Genomic DNA, 21,995 nt, shown 5'->3' with positions numbered 1-21,995 from the left:
TTTACTTCCTTTGTTATGATAAAAATATGATTCTTAAATTTTATTTTTAGTTATAAATCTAAATTAATGTCCATGTCTAAAGCTTTTATTTTCAATGACTTCATTTCCTAATGCATTTATCAGTAAGTTATCATTTGGCATAAATTCATGTGCTCTTTGTTATACTTGATTATCATTATTTTGTCTCGATCTGAAAGATGAATGACTATAAAATGAGAGTGAGTTATCATTTGGAGTTGAAGTTGAATCTTAAATTTTACTTTGCAAATTTGAAGTTGTGTTTGCTTTATATTAAATCACGTCTATGTGCATAGAACTGATATTCAATCACATAAGTGTTTGATCCAATTTAGAGCTACTTTTTGGTCTTGCATGCATCTATTCATTTTATGATGTATATTCCTCTCCTTCTTTTGTTCTATGCGTGTATGATTATGATGGAAGGTGGGGCTGAGATGAATCACTTTACTTTTCTACTTGCTTCAATTCTACTGCAAAGAATAAAGTGGAAAAAAGATGAATCAGTCCCACATCGGTTTGTTTGAAAAACATATTAGTGTTTATAAAATAAACACACATGTGAAACATTAAATTGTAAACAGGCTGAGGGTAAATGGGCCATAAGCCCAATATGTTTCAAAATAAATTTTTGTTCAATCAATTTCTAAAATTAAAAATAAAATGAAAAATGTTAATTAATACAAATTTTAAAAAAGGAAAATATAGTAATAGAATATAGCATATAATTAAAAAAGTAAAAAAATAATATTTAAAAAATCCACGTGGGTTTAAAAAAAAACACTACATGGACTGCCACGTAGACAGTTAGAGAGAATCTTCGCTGCAATGTGGCAGTCAGGGTTGTATCTGAGGAAATCTGGAAATTGCAATGGAGATTTTAAAAAAAAACTATTACATGGGATGCTGGAATAATAACTTTGAGAAGACACACGTCAGTTGGGGGATGGAGGGATGCTGAAGCTCAGGTTCGGCCCTGTGCAAAAGCAGCAGGCTCTACAACACAAATCCTTTGAACTATTTTGGTGTGTTATCTGTTGGATCCTCAATATCCTCCAAGTTAAGTTGTATTTGCCCACACATTGAGCTATATTAACTATGATTTAGTACTTTTCTGATAAAATATATTTTCTTTTTACCTTTAATTTTTTTTGGCTTAAATGGTTGAGATACGTGTCTAAAACCCTTTTTAATCATATCATTAAAAATAGTTTTGAAAAAGAGTATTTTGTGCAAATGTTTATTGGATAAACTTTCATCAACTTGGAATGATTACAAGGCAACATTTCTAAAGAAACTTTTCTACATAATTCAATCTTGATCATCACTCAATCCTCGTGCCATAAGGAAGTTTTCCCAATCGACATCCCGCTCCTCTAAAGCATCTGAATCAAAGTATACTACTTTCGTTGGAGCCTTCTTCTTGAGCTTCTTTTTCTTTGAAGCAAAAGTCCTTTTTGGCTTCAATGAAGATGATCCCTTCAGGGGACTTGAATCCTTCTTGTCCCTGTTGAAAATGTGTCATGAAAATCGTGGTTTCCTTAAACATGATGGTCTCTGATGAGATGCTCAGCTTGGTGTTCTAAGTTGTTGAGTTCATAATGTATAAGAGGGAGTTTGATGAAGATTTATGATTTTGCTTGGTTTTGGTTATTGCTTTTACAGCGCATCTTGACTACATAATACTCTTTTTAGAAGTTTAAACATGAATGACATTTAACGCGTGATTTGCGTTAGGATTCCTCGCTCTTAATTCCTACATTAACTTTTGTTGTTTCCGAAACAAAGTTGCTGAAAGGACATTGTTTGATCATCTCGAGAAGTGTAGAAGTTATCTCAACCTGTCTAGTAAATTTTTTTAAGGGATTGAAAAATATAAGAATTTGGTTTTTATTCAAAATTACTTAAATTCCATACATAGTTTTACTCTTTAGTCTTTTTTATATTCTTTTCTATTTTTTTGTTGATGACAAAAAGGGGAAAAGAAGGATAAGTAGTTCAGTATCTGAGCCTGATTGATTTAATTTTGTTTACGTTAAATTATGAAGAAGATGTGTTTTAATGTGCTTCGATAAAAAAATTTAATTAACCTGGCTATGACTTAGGGGAGCTTACAAACCTCATACTTATGACTTTCAGATTTAGGGGGAGCTTACAAACCTCTCTCTTAGGACTATCAGACTCAGTGAAAACTTACAAACTCCAGACCCTAAATTCATAATGTTAATTAAATCAACAACCAATTTCTTAAATACTTGTGTTTGTCATAATAAAAAAATGGGGATATTATTGGAACAAAATTTATTTTTTTACCATATCCCTTGGGTTTTGATGATGACAAAGTATTTGAAAAGCAATTGGGTTGACTTATGCACGTTCAAGTGTGCAAGTACAAAGATCAATATACTAATTTAAAGTCAGTTCTGAAATTGCACTGATCATTGAAAGATAAATTTTTAAGAGGCAAATTCTGAATATTAGACTATGAAGAATCAACTTCTGTTTAAGATGATCAAAACCCGATGTCTCCAGATTCTGAACAACTAGCCTTTGAAGAGTCAAAGTCTAACGGATCAGAAGCCAAAACTCATAAGGACTTGAACCTGAACTCATTCAAATATTAGAAACTGAGGAAGTTATGACACGTCACTATCAGACTTTGAGGTCAATTTTCACTATTCTAGTCACGTAATGACTCAACAAAAAATTGCAGAAGCATGAACATTTGTAACTGATAATTCCTCTTGTACCAAAGGAAGTTCAAATGAGCTTACAACGACATTATCGATTTGAGGAAACTTTACAACATATATGTTGATGCCTTTCTACAACGTCTCTCTTGTGCTTGAAGAACTTCCAAACGAATTTTTCATAGAACTCTACAAAAGGATCTGAAGATCTGGAGATAAGCACAATATTGTATCTTGACAAGAAAAAGAGAAGTTACTATGTCAAAACAAAGGGCACGGGCTAACTTAGAAATTATCACCATTGTATATTCTTTGAAGTTCTTAAGTCTTGTAGTTTTCTATGTTGTAATTTGCTTACACTCTAATTGTGTATCAAGTGTAACTATCACTCAATCACTATCACTTATGTGTTAGATAGATTGTTAGAAGTCTCTTGCTCGAGTGCTTAAGCAGTGAAGTCTCTTGCTTGTGTGCTTGAGCATTTGTAAAAGCCTACTGCTTGTGTGCTTGAGTATTTATAATATCTCTTGATTGCATGCTTGAGCAATCATAAGTCTTTCACTTGTGTGCTGGAGCATTGAAGTCCCTTACTCGTGCGTTTGGGCATTGGAAGTCTATTGCTTATGTGATTGAGCAACTTGTAATCAAATTTGACTATAGTGTATATCCTTGGAAGTGCAAGGGGATCAAACTATTCCTGATTTGTAAGAGGAATCAAGATAAATTGCTTGTGTTTTGTCTTGTTCTATTCTTTACTTGTGTTCAATTCTATTTCGTTGCTATCAATCAAACTCTGAATTAGATTTTGAACTAGAACCTGATAGCATATCTTAAGAATAAAAAGAAGAAAAAGTCCACACAATTCAACCCTCTTCTTGTGTTTTATTCACCTTCAATTAACATCAGAGCATGATCCACATTTAACAGAGGTACATAAAAGATCTCAAGAGAAAAACACCATGCCTAAATTTGGAGTTATTAACAATGCTGAAACCAATACGTCTAAGAAGAACAAATTTCTAAACCTCCAACATTCAATGAAAATTCTACTGAGCTTGAATGATGGAAAAGCAAAATGTATACTCACATTATAAGTCTCGATGATGAGTTATGGGATATTCTTGAAGATGGTGTTGATTTTGTCGTTGATAGAGTAAGAATGGTGGCTGATAGAAAGAGCCTCACACTTGATCATAAAAAGGTATATAGAAAGCCTCATAGAGTTAGAGGAATCTTGATAGATGCTCTACCTCACTCAGAGTATCTCAAGATTATGGACAAATGTACTGCCAAAACTATCTTCAAATCTCTGTGTGCTTCCTATGAAACGAATCAACAAGTTAAAGTAGCTAAAACAAATATTTTGGTTCAACAATATGAGCTATTCAAAATAAAGGAGGATGAAGACATTGAAACCATGTTCTATAGGTTTTAAGTTCTTGTATCCGATCTTCAAGTGTTGAGAAAAAGTTATACTGTTGTTGATCATATCAAGAAGATTCTTAGGAGTTTTTCTGCCAAGTATAGACCCAAGGGGACTTCCATTCAAGAAGCTAAAGACTTAAACAACATAAGTCTAGAAATCTCGATTATTAATCTCCATAGTCATGAGATGGAGCTGATTGGAGATGAACCTGTTCAAAAGTGAAAGTCTTTAGCTTTGAAGTCGGTTGATCATAATGTTAATCCTCAGGTTGAAGACGATCATTGTAGTTTTGATCTAAGCATCAACCTTTGGGTCGAAGACAGTTTATGTCATTACTTTTGGATCCGAGCATCAACTCTCGAGTTTAAGACGATATTATTATCCTTCAATTTCACTTGTTGATCATCCTATTAGCGAAGCAGTGGGAGTAGTTGATCATTCATATCCCTTGTAGAATATTCCCTGTTAATTCTCAGAGAATTTCTCAGTGGTTGACGATATAAAAGTTATCATTAAAGGCAAAACCCTAACCTATGGATGAGTGTTAATCCCTCATATCCCCAACGAAGTTGACCTTTCGTAAATTTTTAATACCTCATTTTTTCCTTTTGAAGAACAAAATTTGGACACTTCTTACTTAATTATCTTTCACAAAGATCATATAAAACACTTTAGGCTTTCATATCCTATAAATTAAAAATAATTAAGTTGTATGTAATAAACACCAATTTTCTCCAAAATTATAACATTGTGAGTCGTGTTTCTATCTGATAAAAAATTACCTTTAGCATAAGTCGATACAAATATCTAAAAGAAATTTAAGTTAATTAACCGAAATTTGCTGATAATAAAATAAAAATGTACTTAATATAAGAAAAAAATGACCCAAATCCTATTTACTTAATATAAAAAAAATGTTATAAGGAAATTATTGTCACATAGAAACTTCAATAAACCAAATTTTACTTTACCAACTTAATTAACCAAATAAAGCTTGTAAAAATGGACCAAATCCACCTATAAAAAGAAAAGTATAAAAGCAAATAAAACAAAAAACACTTTAAATAGAATAACAATCAATAAATAATCAACCCGTTTAAATTTGAATTTGAAAACGGTGAATGAAACCCTTCCCGGTTAATCATCATTCATCATTCATCATTTTATAGTGATTGTAAATTTTGTAATTTGTGACTATACAAAAAAGAGCACGTGAGATTCGAAAATTATATCAACTCATTGCACGTGCGAGGTGTAAGGGTCCCACACCATCTAGTATCTATCAACCCTTTAAATTTTAAATTTTCAGATAATTTATTTTCCGATAAAAAACTTGACCAGAAAAATCCTTTGATTAAGGAAAAAAGAAAAAAAAGGTATAATTTTAATTTAAAATTTCTGTATTTATTAAATTTCTACAAAAACGAAGATTGTAGTTCGATTGTGTTACAACTGGGCTAGGGTTCGTTCCTATCCTTCCCAGAAACGGTGCCTCCTCAAAACACAACCACTCTTCATTTCATTCTTCTATAAAACGCTGCGTTTTACAACCGGTAAACGGCGCTTAAAATCTCGTCGTTTACTCTCTTCCATTTCGCGTTTTGAATCGTAACCGTTTCTCTCTCTGTGGTTTGTGATGGACGATACGGTGCTTGACGATATCATACGGAAGCTTGTATCGGCGAAGAACGGGAGAACGACGAAGCAGGTGCATCTTACGGAGGCGGATATTCGGCAGCTTTGTACTTCCGCGAAGGAGATTTTTCTCAGTCAACCTAATCTTCTTGAGCTTGAAGCTCCTATCAAAATTTGTGGTATATTGTTTTTCTTGTTCGTTATTGTTGATTTCAGTTATGATATTTGCTGGTGATATTGATTGATTGTGATTTTTGATGTTGGAGCTGTATGATTGAATTGAATGAAGAAAATGGAACTGTGAAATGGTGTGTGGTTTTGTTGATTGATTGTTGTAGTTGTTTAGTGGATGATTAGGTTTTGATTATGTATGTTTTGGGAGTTGTTTTGTGATTTGAGTTGAATTCTGTTTGGGATTTTAGTTAGGGTTTGTTTGGTTTTCTTGGGATAGGGGGAAGTGTGATGATGAGGGTTAAACTGGTAGAGCTGAATTATTAACTCTTCATGTTTGTGTTATTATTCTGTGGCAAGTAAAGAGTCTGTATGAATATATGAAGTTCATATTATGAACTCTTTGGACGTGCTCTTGATAGCTGTAATAGTTTTTACTTTCTTTGAACTTAAACGAACATGTAACTAGTTCCATTGGATGCTTTCAAATTAGTTTCCTGTTTAACTATCTGTGCTTAATATTGCCATTGGGGTTAGTGCTTTATGGTATTTTAATGCAAGCTCCCCTATGTCAGAAAAACACTGTCTTATGGTGTTTTTTGTTTGTTTACGCTAGCTCGTTGGCATGTTGACATTTGAATGGTATTCGGTTTAAATCAGTGTTGTCAAATCCCCATGTCAGAAACATGTTTTTTGTTTGTTTACACCACTATTTTTCAGCAGTTTACTATATAGTACAAAGTGTTGTTAAATTACAGCCACAGTGGCGCCAAAGCAATGTAGCGACAGTAGCGTAGAGAAATTTGAACAAGCCACTGTTTTTACGTGAGTTGCGATTGACGACATTGGTTTAAATAGGCAATAATCATAAACATCTTAAAAGCCCACTTATTTATCTTGGTAACTAATAAATTTTATTCTTAGGGCTGCAGTGGTAGATTCCATATTTATTTTGTTTGTAATGTTTAGTGCATGTTTGATTTTATGTTTGCTAAGTCGCAAATCATGGTTTGAAGCTTAGGCTTTGAGCATATATGGTGGTTGCCGGTTTGGGAGTTCCAAATGCCAAACCAAACACACTCTTGGACTTCAGAACCTATTGTGAACTTATCGCCGTCCTTTCTCACCCAAAATCTTTTCTGTTTTATTAAAAATATGGATGTTATGCTTGAGACCTTGAATAGTTGGTTTGGAAAATATTAATGTTAAAATTGTTAAAACATTTCCCACTAATTTGATTGCCTTGTTTCATTCAGTTGTGTGGTTTTTCCTTCTGGTCTTCTGTTGCTTTTGACCACTGTTATCTGTTCGTGCTAAATAGTATACGACCACTGTTATCTGTTAGTGCTAAATAGTATATGACCACAGTTATCTGTTAGAGCTAAATAGTATATGACCACTGTTATCTGTTAGTGCTAAATAGTATATGACCACTGTTTAAACAATTCATTTGCAGGAGACGTCCATGGCCAGTTTTCAGACCTCTTAAGACTGTTTGAATATGGGGGATACCCACCTGAAGCCAATTATTTATTTCTTGGAGATTATGTTGATCGTGGTAAGCAGAGCATAGAGACAATATGCTTACTCCTCGCATACAAAATCAAATATAAGGAGAACTTCTTTCTTCTCAGGGGTAACCACGAATGTGCCTCCATCAATCGCATATATGGTTTCTATGATGAGTGCAAAAGGAGGTTCAATGTTCGCCTCTGGAAGACATTTACTGATTGCTTCAACTGTTTACCGGTTGCTGCTCTAGTTGATGAGAAGATCCTTTGTATGCATGGTGGTCTCTCTCCCGAACTTAAAAACTTAGATCAGATACGGAATATTGCTCGCCCTATTGATGTGCCAGATCATGGCCTTCTCTGTGACCTTCTGTGGGCTGATCCTGATAAAGATCTTGAGGGATGGGGAGAAAATGATCGAGGCGTGTCATTCACATTTGGGGCTGATAAGGTTGCTGAGTTTCTTGAGCACCATGATCTTGATCTGATTTGCAGAGCTCACCAGGTAATGAAACATGTAGTTTGGTTGATTTCGATGATTTAAAGTTTCTTATGCAGATGTTGGGCATACACAATAAGTTTTCAATTTACTGATTATTACTCAAACTGTTTTTAAAAAATAAGCCTATTCTTGAGAGTTTATGATGTTTAATGCATCTCAAACATGAATGCACAATATGGTTTTCTTGTGGCTTCTCATTTCCTCACTGCACTAATTTCAACACCTCTTGAGTCATGAACATGTGGTAATTCCTATATGTGTTTAATTGACGATCCTTTGTTTAACTGCCTTTTTTTGCAGACATGCTTTTATATTGTATTATATCTCTGTCTATACTGATGTATTGGGCTTTTGCTTGGCTTGGGGTCTAAATTCTTTTTGATTAATCAGTGAATCCGATCTGATGCTTTCCTTTTAAAATATTGGGTGCTGCATCTCAGGTTGTAGAAGATGGATATGAGTTTTTTGCCAAACGTAAGCTGGTGACAATATTCTCTGCACCAAATTACTGTGGGGAGTTTGATAACGCCGGTGCTATGATGAGTGTGGATGACACATTGACATGCTCTTTCCAGATACTCAAGTCTTCCGATAAGAAGGGGAAAGGTGGGTTCGGCAACAACCCATCAAGACCTGGAACTCCACCTCATAAGGTAAAAAAATAGGGATTGTTATGCATGCACTTTTTTATTAAAGCTCACATTTTTTCTATGTAAGCGTGTATGGGGTCTATGTATTGTATGTTTAAATGCAAGTAAGTCACAAACATGAATTATAATCAAAGAAGTCAAGTTTCATAACTTCAAATAGTATCAGTAAATATGATGTTTGATGCCACTTAAATTGGTTATTGCACTTATGATGATATGCCTGATTTTGTGTCATTTAAGTACAAAAACATAGCATTAGCCATCCAAAGTGCATTGCTCTAAAATAATATCTTGGGTGAGATCCTATGTTTCAAGTTAAGATCGTGTTGAAATCCATTTATGGCGTTCCCATTAAAGTTAAGTGTCCAAAGAGATGCAGAGTATCTTTTGACATGCTTTTTCCATGGTAAAAATCCACGTTAAGCCAAAAGCTACCAAATGTAGCTTTAACTGAACGTGCATCTAGTGAATACCCAACAGGTTTTCCAAGGACACTAGACCTCCTGGGGCTATATCCATGACCCAATTAACAATTATACCTGACTCAGAAACCAAATTTTAAATATCTAAGTTTAGAGCAGCAAGTTATAATGCAGTGCCCATGTTTTTCTAGAGATGCAAGAAAGAAATGTCTATGCGTTTTGTGGCAATGCTCTTTACGATGTTTCTGCTTGCTAATCTCCATTTGTCCCCCTTAAAGTTTACTTGCGGATAGAGTCTGAGAAGTCGCCTCTTATGCATAAGTGTTTGCTCAAATTTTTAGGACTTCATTTAGTCTGTATAATTAGGGTCTTATTTGGATTGATTTATTTGAATTTATCTTCTTACATATATGTAGTTCTGAGATTGCTACATTTTTGTTTTGAAATTTAATTAGTTATGGCATGTTACCTATTTTGTTGCAGGGTGGGAAGGCTTAATTAACAGTCTCGTGCAATGTAACTATAAAGTCAGTGAGCTGGATGATGGCTTTCATTCTCAACATAGATTAAAGGCTTATCTTTCTGCTGCCTGTCATGATTTGATGATTCAAGAGATATAATTGCATTTTGCCTGCTTTCTGTGGCAACGATAACTAAAGACAGTAGTATGGCAGGGACATGGCACATTTTATTGTGCAACTCCGATTGACCCCCTTCCTTTTGTTTCTTCTTTTTATAGTTTTTTTTCTTCTTATTCTTATTATTATTCATGTACAATGGAATTTCAAACTCCATAAGGAGTAATCTTCAATATCTTGTTATGGTGTTGCTGAAATTTTATATGATTGCATCAACTTCATATACTGTGACATGGTATACCGAGAAGGAAAAAAATTGACACTAGTGTTTTTAGGTTTAGTTTTGTAAAACCTTTTTTTAATTTTTGAAATATAAAGATAATAAAATTTATTTAATTTTATGAAACTACTTTTGAAAGCTATACTTTATTAATGATTTTTCAAAATTAAAAAATAAAATAGATTTTAGAGATTTTGGTTTAGTTTTTGAAAATGTAAAGGAAAAACTAGATAAATACTAGTAAAAGAGAATACTAGAAAAATAGATTATATAGATTTTGGTTTATTTTACTGTATGTTTGAAAAACTAGATTTTATTGTATGTTTGAAAAACTCTATTTTATTGTATTTTTCGAAAAATTTGATTTTAATATTTTCAAAAAACTTGATTTTACTATATTTTAAAAAATCCGATTTTACTGTATTTTCAAAAAACTAGAGTTTATTGTATTTAGAAAAATGATTTTATTGTATTTTTGAAAAAATAAGATTTTACTGAATATTTTTGAAAACCCTGATTTTATTGTATTTAAAAAAAAAACTAAATTTTACTGTATTTTCAAAAACCTCGATTTTATTGTCTTTTCTTTAAAAACCTCAATTTTATTGTTTAAAAAAAACTAGATTTTACTGTATTTAGAAAAAACGATTTTACTAGATTTTTAGAAAAATACGATTTTACTGTATTTTCTAAAAACTTGACTTTATTGTATTTTTTGAACAATTTGATTTTATTGTATTTTCGAAAAACCTAATTTTACTATATTTTCAAAAACCTCGATTTTAATGTATTTTGTTTTAAAAACCCAATTTTACGATAATTTCAAAAAACTAAATTTTACTGTATTTAGAAAAACGATTTTACTTTATTTTTGATAATTATATAATTTTACTGTATTTTTTAAAAAAATTTGATTTTACTGTATTTTCAAAAAACTTGATTTTACTGTATTTTAATAAAACTTGATTTCACTATATTATTTTTAAAACCTTGATTTTACTGTATTTTCAAAAAACTAGATTATATTGTTTTTAGAAAAATGATCTTACGATATTTTTAGAAAAACTAGATTTTACTGTATTTTTGGAAAAACCTGATCTTACTGTATTTATAGAAAATTTGATTTTATTGTATTTAAAAAAAAAAAATCTTTTACAGTATTTTCAAAAAACCCGATTTTATTAAACATTTAAAATCTTGATTTTACTGTATTTTAGGTAATACTCGATTTTACTGTATTTTCTAAAAACCTGGTTTTATTGTATTTTAAAAAAAAATCGATCTTACTGTACTTATTAAAAAAATAAAATTTACTGTATTTTCAGGAAAACCTGATTTTATTGTAATTTTCAGAAAATGTAATTTTACAATATTATAAAAAACTTGATTTTACATTTTTTAAAAAAACCTGATTTTACTGTGATTTGATTGTTTTTTGAATTAATAATATATCTCTTTGTTTTAAAAAAAATAGATTTTACTGTATTTTGAGATAACCAATTTTTAATGTATTTTGAAAAAACTTGAATTTACTGTATTTTATAAAAATAAATTAAAATCAAGTTTTGTCGGCAATTACGATAAAATCGTGCTTTCAAAATATACAGTAAAATCATGTCTTTTTTAAATTAAAGAAAAATTAGGTTTTTTGAAAATACAATAAAATCAGGCATTTTGAAAATACAGTATGATCGAGTTTTTTGAAAATACAGTAAAATTATTATTTTTTTCAAAATTACAATAAAATCAAGTTTTTCCAAAATCATAGTAAAATTACATTTTTTTCAAAATAAAGAAAAAAAATGACTTTTTTCATAAATACAGTAAAACCAAGTTCTTTGAAAATACATTAAAATCAGGTTTTTTTAATTATACAATAAAATTGAGTTTTTCAATTAAATACAGTAAAATCGAGTTTTTCGAAAATACAGTAAAATCAACTTTTTTGAAAATACAATAAAATTAAGTTTTTTGAAAATACAGTAAAATCGAGTTTTTCAAAAATTATTGTAAAATTAGGTTTTTTAAATATAGTAAAATCAAGTTTTTCCAAAATTACAATAAAATCAAGCTTTTCCAAAATTACAGTAAAATAAAGTTTTTTGAAAATACTGAAAAATTGAGTTTTTTCAAAATTATAGTAAAATCAAGTTTTTCTAAAATTACAGTAAAATCAAGTTTTTTTGAAAATAGTAAAATCATGTTTTTCCAAAATTATTGTAAAATCAAATTTTACCAAAATGACAGTAAAATTAAGTTTTTTGGAAATACAGTAAAATCGTTTTTTTTTAAATACAATAAAATTGAGTTTTTCTAAAAATACAGTAAAATCAAGTTTTTTGAAAATACAGTAAAATTGAGTTTTTTCATAAATACAGTAAAATCGAGTTTTTTGAAAATATAGTAAGATCGAGTTTTTCCAAATTTACAGCAAAATCAAATTTTTTGAAAATACAGTTAAATTGAGTTTTCTAAAAATATATTTAAATTAGTTTTTAGATGGATTGATAGCCATGATATCCACTAAAATGATCTAAATGGATGGATTGGATGAATTTTATTCTTAATGGATGGATTGGATTGGATATTTGTAAGAAAGTTTAAGTGGATTGTTAATGATCTAATGGATTATTTTGGTCCATCCATTAACAATCCAATTCATATCCATCCAATACATCCATTTTGCCACCTCTAATTTCACATCATATGTTCTAGGTAAACATATAGATTATAGTTCTGATGCTATTAACAATTTACTTTTACTAAATTTGCGTCCCTCGTGTCTATGTGGTATTCAAAATAGAAGGGACAATAATGACATGTCTAGTGAGCAAATGTATGAAGTATTGATGAAATCTCTCTACCAGAATCAGAATGGGTTATTGTGCAAGGCGTTCCATCAAGGATTCTCACAATACAAATGTGTCCAATTCCAAAAGCATGGGCATCGTTTTTGTGAAAACTCTAGAGGCAGATTCTAATCTACCAGAGTTCATTGTGACGAGAGTTATGGGTCTAATGTCTATGCTGAATAATGAGCCGATAAATGTTGGGCATTTGATGGCTAAAAATATTAAATACATGGCTGATGCATCACAACGAGCTTGTGGATATTTTTGTATAATTAATGCATTGGGCAAGTTAGCCGATGTCCAAACTCACCAAAATGATAAAATGATTGCTTCAATGCAATCGATAAGTCGAAGCTCCGTGAGAAGGATACCAACAATTCATGTTCATATGGGTACGGAAGAAGAAGCCCAAGATGAAGGCCATGATCACTTCTATCATCTAGAGATACAACTGCAACAAGAAGATCCCCTACAACAATAACAAACCCTTGATCGTATGCAAATGATTCAAGATCACGTACTTGGTATGGACAAGTGGTCCACTAAAATTTCACCTAACTTATAAGCCAAACCTCCCAGATTTGGATTTCACTTTCACGAATATTTTAATGAGCAGCAAAATCATATGCCTATCCATAATCTAAGAGACACTTTGCAAATACAGAAGATATGAATGCATACTTTAGAGAGCACAATCAAGCTTTATCCCTTAAAAGAGATTAGACGAGGACAACTTGGTCTAGACAAAACCAATCATTTCATGAAACCATGGAGGAAATGTGAAACTACTTCAACAACAACGTGTGATTTAGGAGTTTAAAAATTTTCCCAGTCTTTATTTTAGTTATTTCCATTCTTGTACTTCAATTTAATTAAGAGTGTTAGTTAGTATGATAAGTGCGATTCCCCGTATTACTTTGCTTTACTTAATAAATGAATCGGCGACCGTTGTTTCTTTTAATTAATGATCTGCTACCTTACCAATGACAATATGAAAGGAAAAATGAAACAAGTCCCTAAGAAATAATGAACAAAGATATTTGATCATTACAAAAGATTTATTTATGCAAATTCACATTTGATGGAGAAAAGGGATAGTCAATTGAATTGTACTCAATCTCCATATATCTAAGCTAAAAAGGTTTGAACCAAAAAATTTGTTGTTTAATTTTTCTTCTTATGAGAGTATCCGTACATTTGTTATTTTCTAGAATTTGCTTAATTTCTGACTTAGTCCATTGGTCTGATAAATTACACACTAAGGCACTTGTTTGTGAAAACTCTGAGCTTTTTAAAACCAACATGTACAAAATAAACATATCAATTGTATAACCACTTTGAGCCTCAACCCTTCTTACGATGACATAACAATCTATATACATTTGACTTGAAAGATTAAATCTTTCCACACTCTTTGGAGTTGGGTAGAAATTTTAGTTTCCTTGTATGATGCAAAATAATAAGTTTGAGGTTGCTCTTGAAAGTTAGAAATGTTTAAGTTTGGGGTTGGGTATTAGAGAAAAATGGTTAATATAAGAAGAAAAAATAGAATAGAGAAAATGGAGAAGTTAAAATGGCTTCTTCAAAAAAGTTATAAGAAATAAATGAGAAACACCAATAAATTGCCTTCTCTAGTTTGAGACTTTTAATCATTTATCCCTACATGTAAAGATCATAATGAAAAGAACATGGTAACATAAGGAAAACTAGGAACTAATAAGTGGTCTTTACATCAGTTTTATCAATAGTTTTACTTTGTTATTTTATCACTTTTATCTATTTTTCTTTCATTTTACCATGTTTTATGCTTTGGTATTGCATTTCCCTTGTTTCCAGGTCATAATAGGCGTTTCAAGCGAATGAAGGACAAAAACTGGACAAAAAATAGAAAAAGGAGAAGAAACGAAATTCTCCATACAAAAGCAGAGCCTGTTATGGCCACCAGTAATGCTTATTACTGGTTGTAACAGGCATGGCCCTTCGATCTTCTATAAAGAGGCTTCCAAGTCAAAATCTAGAGGCATGTTACAGGCACGCGTAATGGCTATTACAAGTCTGATTTGTTTCCTTTTCTGGCCCAATTTCATGTATTTTGAGACTTTTGATTGTTCTGATCTGATTGTAATTGCAATTGAACCAAGGATATATTTTCCATGTTTAGAATATGATATAAAAACTCATAGGTAGTCTTGGGTTTTTATCTAGTTTTCATTCTGTTTCAATTCACGTATTTTAGTTTTCCAAGTTTTGTACTCAAGTCTCCATTGGAGCAGCTGAATCAATTTATATTGAAGCTTTTCATTTATTTAGGTTTTATTTATCATTTTATTTTATTTTTATTATTAAGTATATTTTCATCTATAAGAATTACTTTGATTGAATTTTCCCTCACCATGATTGAGTAGTTTCTTAGGGACTAAGGGTCATGAACCCTATCAATGATTATCTGTACGAATCAACTTAAGCCAATTACGAGAATTCCATCCTTTTTATTTTTAATACTGAGTTTTTTATTCAAACCTCGCCACGAATAACACTTTTTTTAATCAGTTAAGTCAGAGTCACGAAAGTGATCGGATGAGATTGTGAAAGGTTCCATTTTTAGTAATTGTGCAAAAGTAACGATCATTGACAAACGCTTCTATGTGAGCGAAAGCCGACGAGCGTCCCATTTGTCGGAGATAGGACAATACGCTGGCAAAATTAGGTATTGTCCATAATAATCTATTTTTCTATAAATTGTGTTAGAATTCTCGTAATAGAAGTGCTTAAGTCGTGTGGAGACATCTAAGATAAAAGTCATGACCCTAAGTCCTGTTTGCCTTATTATAATTTCAATTAAGCTATTTTCCAAAAGTACTTTTTAAATAAGTTATTTTGACTCTAGTGCTTTTTCACTTAAGTTTTGATTGCTCTAGCTTTACACCGATAGGATAAAATTAGGTACTTAACCACTGGTCCTTGTGGTTTAATATCTTTTTACTACTCTGACATTTTTTCGTACACTTGCGGCGTATCAGGTACCAAACTCCAAAGGTATAAGTCTACTATCCCAAAATATCTTACCTTGATATAAACTCCATTACAACCTTGAAAAACCTCAAAATTGTGTGTTTAGATATGACTTTTGTTAAAAAAATTCAAATTTACGGTGAAATGATTTTGTGCATTGATTGTGTGATTACCATGTCAATTCGAGTGAACAAAAGTGAGATGAGAAACAGGTTAAGTACAATTGATATTGGTGGAACTTTTTGGAATTATTCAGATTAAAGTAGGGAACAGACGTGATGATCAGACATAATAGAATGGTAATGCTCATTGGTAAGGGTGAACATTTTATTTTTGTTAAAATTTTCAGTTTACATGCAAGTTACTTTAGGACAAGTAACAAAGTGAGTTTGGAGTTGTGATGACACTTTATCATTGCATAATATTTATGAGAATTTTTGATAGAATTGATGTAATTTTGATGTAATTAGTTTGATAAGAAAAAGAAAGAATATATTTAAATATGTTAATTAAATTAAAAGAGATGATATTGTTTTGATCATTGTGATTTTATTCATGCTAACACATAACAAATTCTATCCTGAGAATCATGGTCTAAATAAGTTTCTTAAACAATTAAAATCTTGCCTAAGAGACTAAAAAATTAAGTCTCGCCTGAGGGACTCAACTATAAAGTCTCTCCTAAGGAACTCGACTATAAAGTCATGCCTAAGAGACTCAACTTTCATGTCTTTTCTGAGGGTGTTTATGGTGGAAATTCGTAAACAAGTGCTAGTCCTCCAAAATATTTATATTCTGGTTGCTCGCATGATCGACTAGATTGATCCTGGGACAAGGTCTATGTTTCGAGATTTTGATGTTTGTGTTGTATACATTCTTTGATTGTTTGTGGTCAATTTGGAAGTAAAAAGGAAATGTTTTAAAAGGTATAAAGTAAATGCATAAGCGATAAAGGTTTAGATTTGAAAGGCAAAGAATGTAAAAAGACTTTAATAAAGATAAAGATAAACTGGTAAAAGACTTGTAATTTGATTAAAATAGTGGTATTTCGTACGTACATTTATCCGCACTCGTTTCTCGGTACACTTTGCTACTTTGAGTATGATTGATGGTTTGTACAAATTTGAACACCCTAAAATCTACCGCTAAGATTCTAATTTATACTAATTCAATCTTAACAGCCTTTTCCTAACGGAATGCCACGTTCTTCATTTGCATGCTCCTCAATCTCTAAGGCCTCCACGCATCCTTTTTGGATAAGACAGACCATTTGAATTTGAATCTTCTTCTGTTTGAGGCGCCAAACTTAGCCAACGTGACCGTCGAAGCTTATTCTCTAAAAAGCTCCAACATACTTTAATTCTTTATCTTCGTCTTCAAGGATACCTTCTTTGATAGCACAAGATAAAAACCTATTCAAATGCTTAATACTTCGAATAACCTTCAATGAGCTAGATTATACACCTCTCTTCGAAATAACTTCCCTTCAATAAATCTTCATCTTATTTTAGCTGTCAAAATTCCCAGCTAACAGAGGGACTCAACATTAAAGTGTTTCCTGAGAGACTCGACCATAAAGTTTAGCCTAAGAGACTCAACCATAAAGTCTCGCCTAAGAGAGTCGACTATAAAGTCTCGCCTAAGAGATTCTACAATTAAGTCTCGCATGAGGGATTCAACTATAAAGTCTTATTTTAGGGTTTAGGGTTTAGGGTTTAGGGTTTAGGGTTTAGGGGTAAGGTGCTCAGTAAAGTCACCGACCGACCGAATGGTAGCCAAGAAGCCACTCGAAAATGGCCCTGGGGTTATCTGGGGTGGGTTCTCACAGTCCACTCGCCCAATAAGTATGGGTGATGATGTGGACCTACAATGACTAACCAACGAAGGGTCAGTCAAAGGGAAAACCACTCTTTCCACAATCCAAGGAGACTAAGTCCTCCCATGACCATATTCATTGGTCATGATCTAGGGTAAAAACACTAATTGGGTCTCTAACCCAAGCCCAAAAGGCATTTATAAATATCTCTCATCTAATGGGAGAAAGAGGGGAAACTAATAAGTAATACTTCCTTACTCACATTTATTCAAACATAACTCAGAGAGTATTATGCTCCGAGTAACCCTAGCAACATCACTTCAACCGCCCGCCTGCAGCATAGCAGTGTCGAACCCACGTGAAAAGGGCTAATTGCCGTTGTGAGCTACCCTCATTCATTTCGTGTAATAAACCTACTAGTGCCTCTAAGTCTCCATGCCTTTGTAGGGGGAACACACACCTGTATTTTTTTAGACAGTAGATTCACACCCACCATAGGACCCGATAAAACTAACCTGGTTCACAAGTTTGATTCACACTATCACTAACGACAACACGATGATGCCATTGACAATGCTGATATATGTACATGGCAGTGTGTTGGTCGTCGAGAACAGTAAACTAGGAATAGAGGATCCTCATAAAAGTCTTAAGAATTCTTTGAGGTTAGCCCCTATTCAATTTTCAATTTTCTATAGTACTCATTATTCGTGAGAAAACAAATCGATATTTTACGTTGACTTTGATGCGACATTAGTGACCTTGTGGTTTGTTTTATGCTTTAATACTTATTATTATATTTTACCAATTGAATCTATGAGGGCATTTATTTCGTCCGCACAGAGTGAATTTATTGCTTTTTACTTTGTTGTGTTAAATATTTGTTAGTAAAAAGAAACTGCGATATTTTTTTTTAAGTGTGGCGCCCTATGAAGTATGAAGTGCACAAAAAAGGCTAATATTAATTGTGGGCGTCATAACTAACCGCAAAGGTGTTTTCTTTCTCGTATTGAAGCTATTTGAATTCATAGTGTTAGAATTAATTTAGAGTCATGCAGCTGCATTGTTACAGTTGCTTAAGTTACGTTACTGTGTAATTTGAATTAAATAAAGATTAATTCATGATAGCATTACTTAGGTCAGGCCCTGTGTCTGTGCAAACAATGCCACAACCCAGGGCCTCACAATTTTGGTGCCTCATAATTTAAATGATACCCTTTATCTGATTTATAAATTGTTCATGCAAAATAAAATTATATTGCTTTACATTATCCAGCGGTTCGGTATTTATCTTTCCAGAAATGGTTGTACGTTGGTTCTACCCCACCACCACTTAGTTATTTTTAATTTTTTTATTTAGAAGATTACTACTTTAATCCATGGTAAAAAAATATCTTATATTAATATTTTCAATTTTAAAATATTTTAAGTGAAATATGCACAAATATAAAAATAATTTTATTTAATGTATTGTTGAATTTTATTATAACATAATATATTAAACAGTAAATCAATTTATTTTTTAATTAAATAATTGTGATTAAATTGATAATGAATTAACAAATTAAATTATTAACAACTTGTTTTAGTCTAGTTTAATGTAATATTTATAATTTTTTTTATTGATTCAATTTTTTATGTCTAACTCTTAATTAAATAATTATGTGTTTATAAAAAATTTATATTAATATATTTTTTTTGTATAAAAATTTATATTTGTAAATTGTATATATCATTTCAGAGTTTTGTTTAAGTTGGTTAATCTAAATGCAATAGTTTCTTAGCACGATGTATCTAATTCTAATAATTTCATAAATATTAAAATATTTTTAAATTTTAAATTTGTAACTGTTTAAATTTTTGTATAAATATGAATTGAAACATAATTATAATTATTTATTGTATATGAAATCTAAAAAAACTCAATAAATAACAAAGTTATACAGACAAAAAAAACATAAATCTACAAAAATATTTTTAAATAAATTTTTATATCTAATTCAAATATATGATAATTTTTTTAAAATTATTTATTTATTAAAAATCTATTTACAAAATTAGAAAAGACCTCTAAGTTATTTGGGCCGGCCCTGACATTACTTCTTCTTTATGCATATGATGGAAAAGGAAAAGGCACTTCTCATATACATCATCTATGCTAAGACATGACACACATTTTATGAAGAATGTCACCCATTGTTAAATTACATTTTCAGTCTTTCATAGTATTTTGGAAAATAAGTCATGTTGGTATTTAATGAGGGAAAGACTTCTCTTGAAACAATTGTTGGGATTATTTGAGATGGAAGCCAACAAATGAAAGCCACCATCCAAAATACTGACACGGATCTTGCAAATTCCTAGGACAAGGTTCAATTCCATTATTAAAATGAAGTTAATAAAAATAATAATTAAAGGAAGAATTATAACTACGGATGTGTTTAATTTGTAAAATATGAAGTATCGGACAGAACAGTACTAGACAGTACACAACAGTGCAAAACAATTTTTTGTATTGTACTCTATTTGATGGTTAATACACTGGACAATTTTTTTCTCGATTTTATTTGATATAAAGATATTAATATTTATGAATCAAAATATTAAATAATAAGAAGAAAAGATAAATAATAAATAAAAATATTTTTCTCTATTGTGTTTGATATGTCGATGAATCGAACAAAATAATATCATTTTTATTAAAATATTTTTATTGATATATAAAATATTAATATTATATTTCTGATTTAAAATATTAAATAATGAGAAAGAGAGTAAAAAAAAAATGGTATTTTGATATTTTTTATAATTTTTGCTTTGGACAAAAAATTGTCCCGTGGTTTAGCGGGGGACAAGAATTTGTGATTTTGTTCAGTCCCTTGCTATATTTTTTGTCAAGTACCATGATTAGTTTCTGCATCAAACACGGTACAAAAAAAGTTATCCTGTCCAGTACCTCATTTTTTAGCAAATCAAACGCACCCAACATATCATGAATACTTCCCATGAAATTAAGTGGAGAAATCAAAGCAAAATAAATAACATGCAAAGCGATTACCCAATGGCCAAAGAAAAATATAACACTCCAAGTTATAGAGTTTACCACGAGCAGGGACGGATTCAGAAATCTCAATAAGTAGGGTTAAAATTAATTATTATAAATATTTATTAAAAAAAAATATTAATGATAAACTAAAATTTTATATATATATATATATATATATATATATATATATATATATATATATATATATATATATATATATATATATATATAAACAATTATGAAGACATTTTCAGATTTAAAATTATAATTATATTTGTAGTATTTTATATTTTAAAAGTGTTGAAATTTGTTTAAATAAATTAATATAAATTTTGTTTAAATAAATTAATATAAAACATGTTTAAATAAATTTATTTGAGCTTCTCTTATAGCATAATTAATTTTGTGAAATTGTTTAACAAAAAAATATTGAAAACAACTTAATTATAATATTTTCATAAGGTTTTCTTAATTTATTTGTATAAATTTACGATAATTTATATTATATATTGAAACAATTTAAATTTATTTTATCTTTTAACTATTTATATAAGTTTATAAGGAAACACTTACTTTAAAACATTTAATGCAAAAAAACTAAATCTCTTAACTTCAATTTATCACACAAATAAGAAAATTACTATATTTTAAAATACTCAATTTACTTACCATATAATCATAGTATATATTTGTGCTATATTCAACAAAATAACGTTTTCATTATACTGTAAAAATAAAGCATATAGAGACTTGTGTGTCTCATTGGTGATGTCATGTAAAATGTGGGGGCATGACTATATTTTTAATGGGGTCAAACATTAAATTATTTGATTAATAGTTAAAATGATTTTAGGAATGTGGGGTCAGCTGCCCCCATTTTATTGTATGTAGATCCGTCCTTGACCACGACTACAAATCAAACAAAGAGGGGAGAGAACAAAATTCCCACATGCATAAAAACTAAAAGGTTTAACGGCTCTTTCCGAGTCTCAACAAAGCTAACTTGGATATAAAGGATGAATATAATGCAAGAAGATCAGAAGACAATCCCAGAGGTTACAAAAATCAAGATCAAAAGAACATCACCCATGTCAATCACATTGAAAAACACTTGAACCCCAGGCTACTCTTAAACTTGAAGTGGAAGACACCAAAAACATGATAAATTAAAGGGAACTTAGATGTTATTCTCAAAACTGAGGGATATTGGGGCGTATGGGTGTTCATGGGTTGGGTAAACCCAATAAACCCAGTAAAACCCACTCAAACCGACCCAAAAAATGAGTTGGATCGGGTTATTGAGTGAATACGGTTTTAAAAAATGAAAACCTATTCAAAATAATTTGGTTATGGGTAAATCCACACCCACCCACAAAATCCATGGGT

General features: G+C 30.8%; 1 protein-coding gene across 1 annotated transcript; it reads left to right on the top strand.

Moving 5' to 3' along the window:
• Positions 1-5,507: 5,507 nt before the first annotated feature.
• Positions 5,508-9,884, top strand: LOC131603675 (serine/threonine-protein phosphatase PP1). Its single transcript, XM_058876087.1, has 4 exons — positions 5,508-5,948; positions 7,397-7,956; positions 8,394-8,606; positions 9,509-9,884. The coding sequence occupies exons 1-4, from the start codon at positions 5,771-5,773 to the stop codon at positions 9,521-9,523; spliced, it is 966 nt and encodes a 321-aa protein (XP_058732070.1). The 5' UTR covers positions 5,508-5,770; the 3' UTR covers positions 9,524-9,884.
• The last annotated feature ends 12,111 nt before the right edge of the window (positions 9,885-21,995 follow it).

This window comes from Vicia villosa, linkage group LG5 (assembly GCF_029867415.1).
Source record: "Vicia villosa cultivar HV-30 ecotype Madison, WI linkage group LG5, Vvil1.0, whole genome shotgun sequence".
Classification (NCBI taxonomy): domain Eukaryota; kingdom Viridiplantae; phylum Streptophyta; class Magnoliopsida; order Fabales; family Fabaceae; genus Vicia; species Vicia villosa.
Note: the sequence above shows the minus strand (reverse complement) of the source record. Positions and strands in the feature narration are given on the sequence as shown.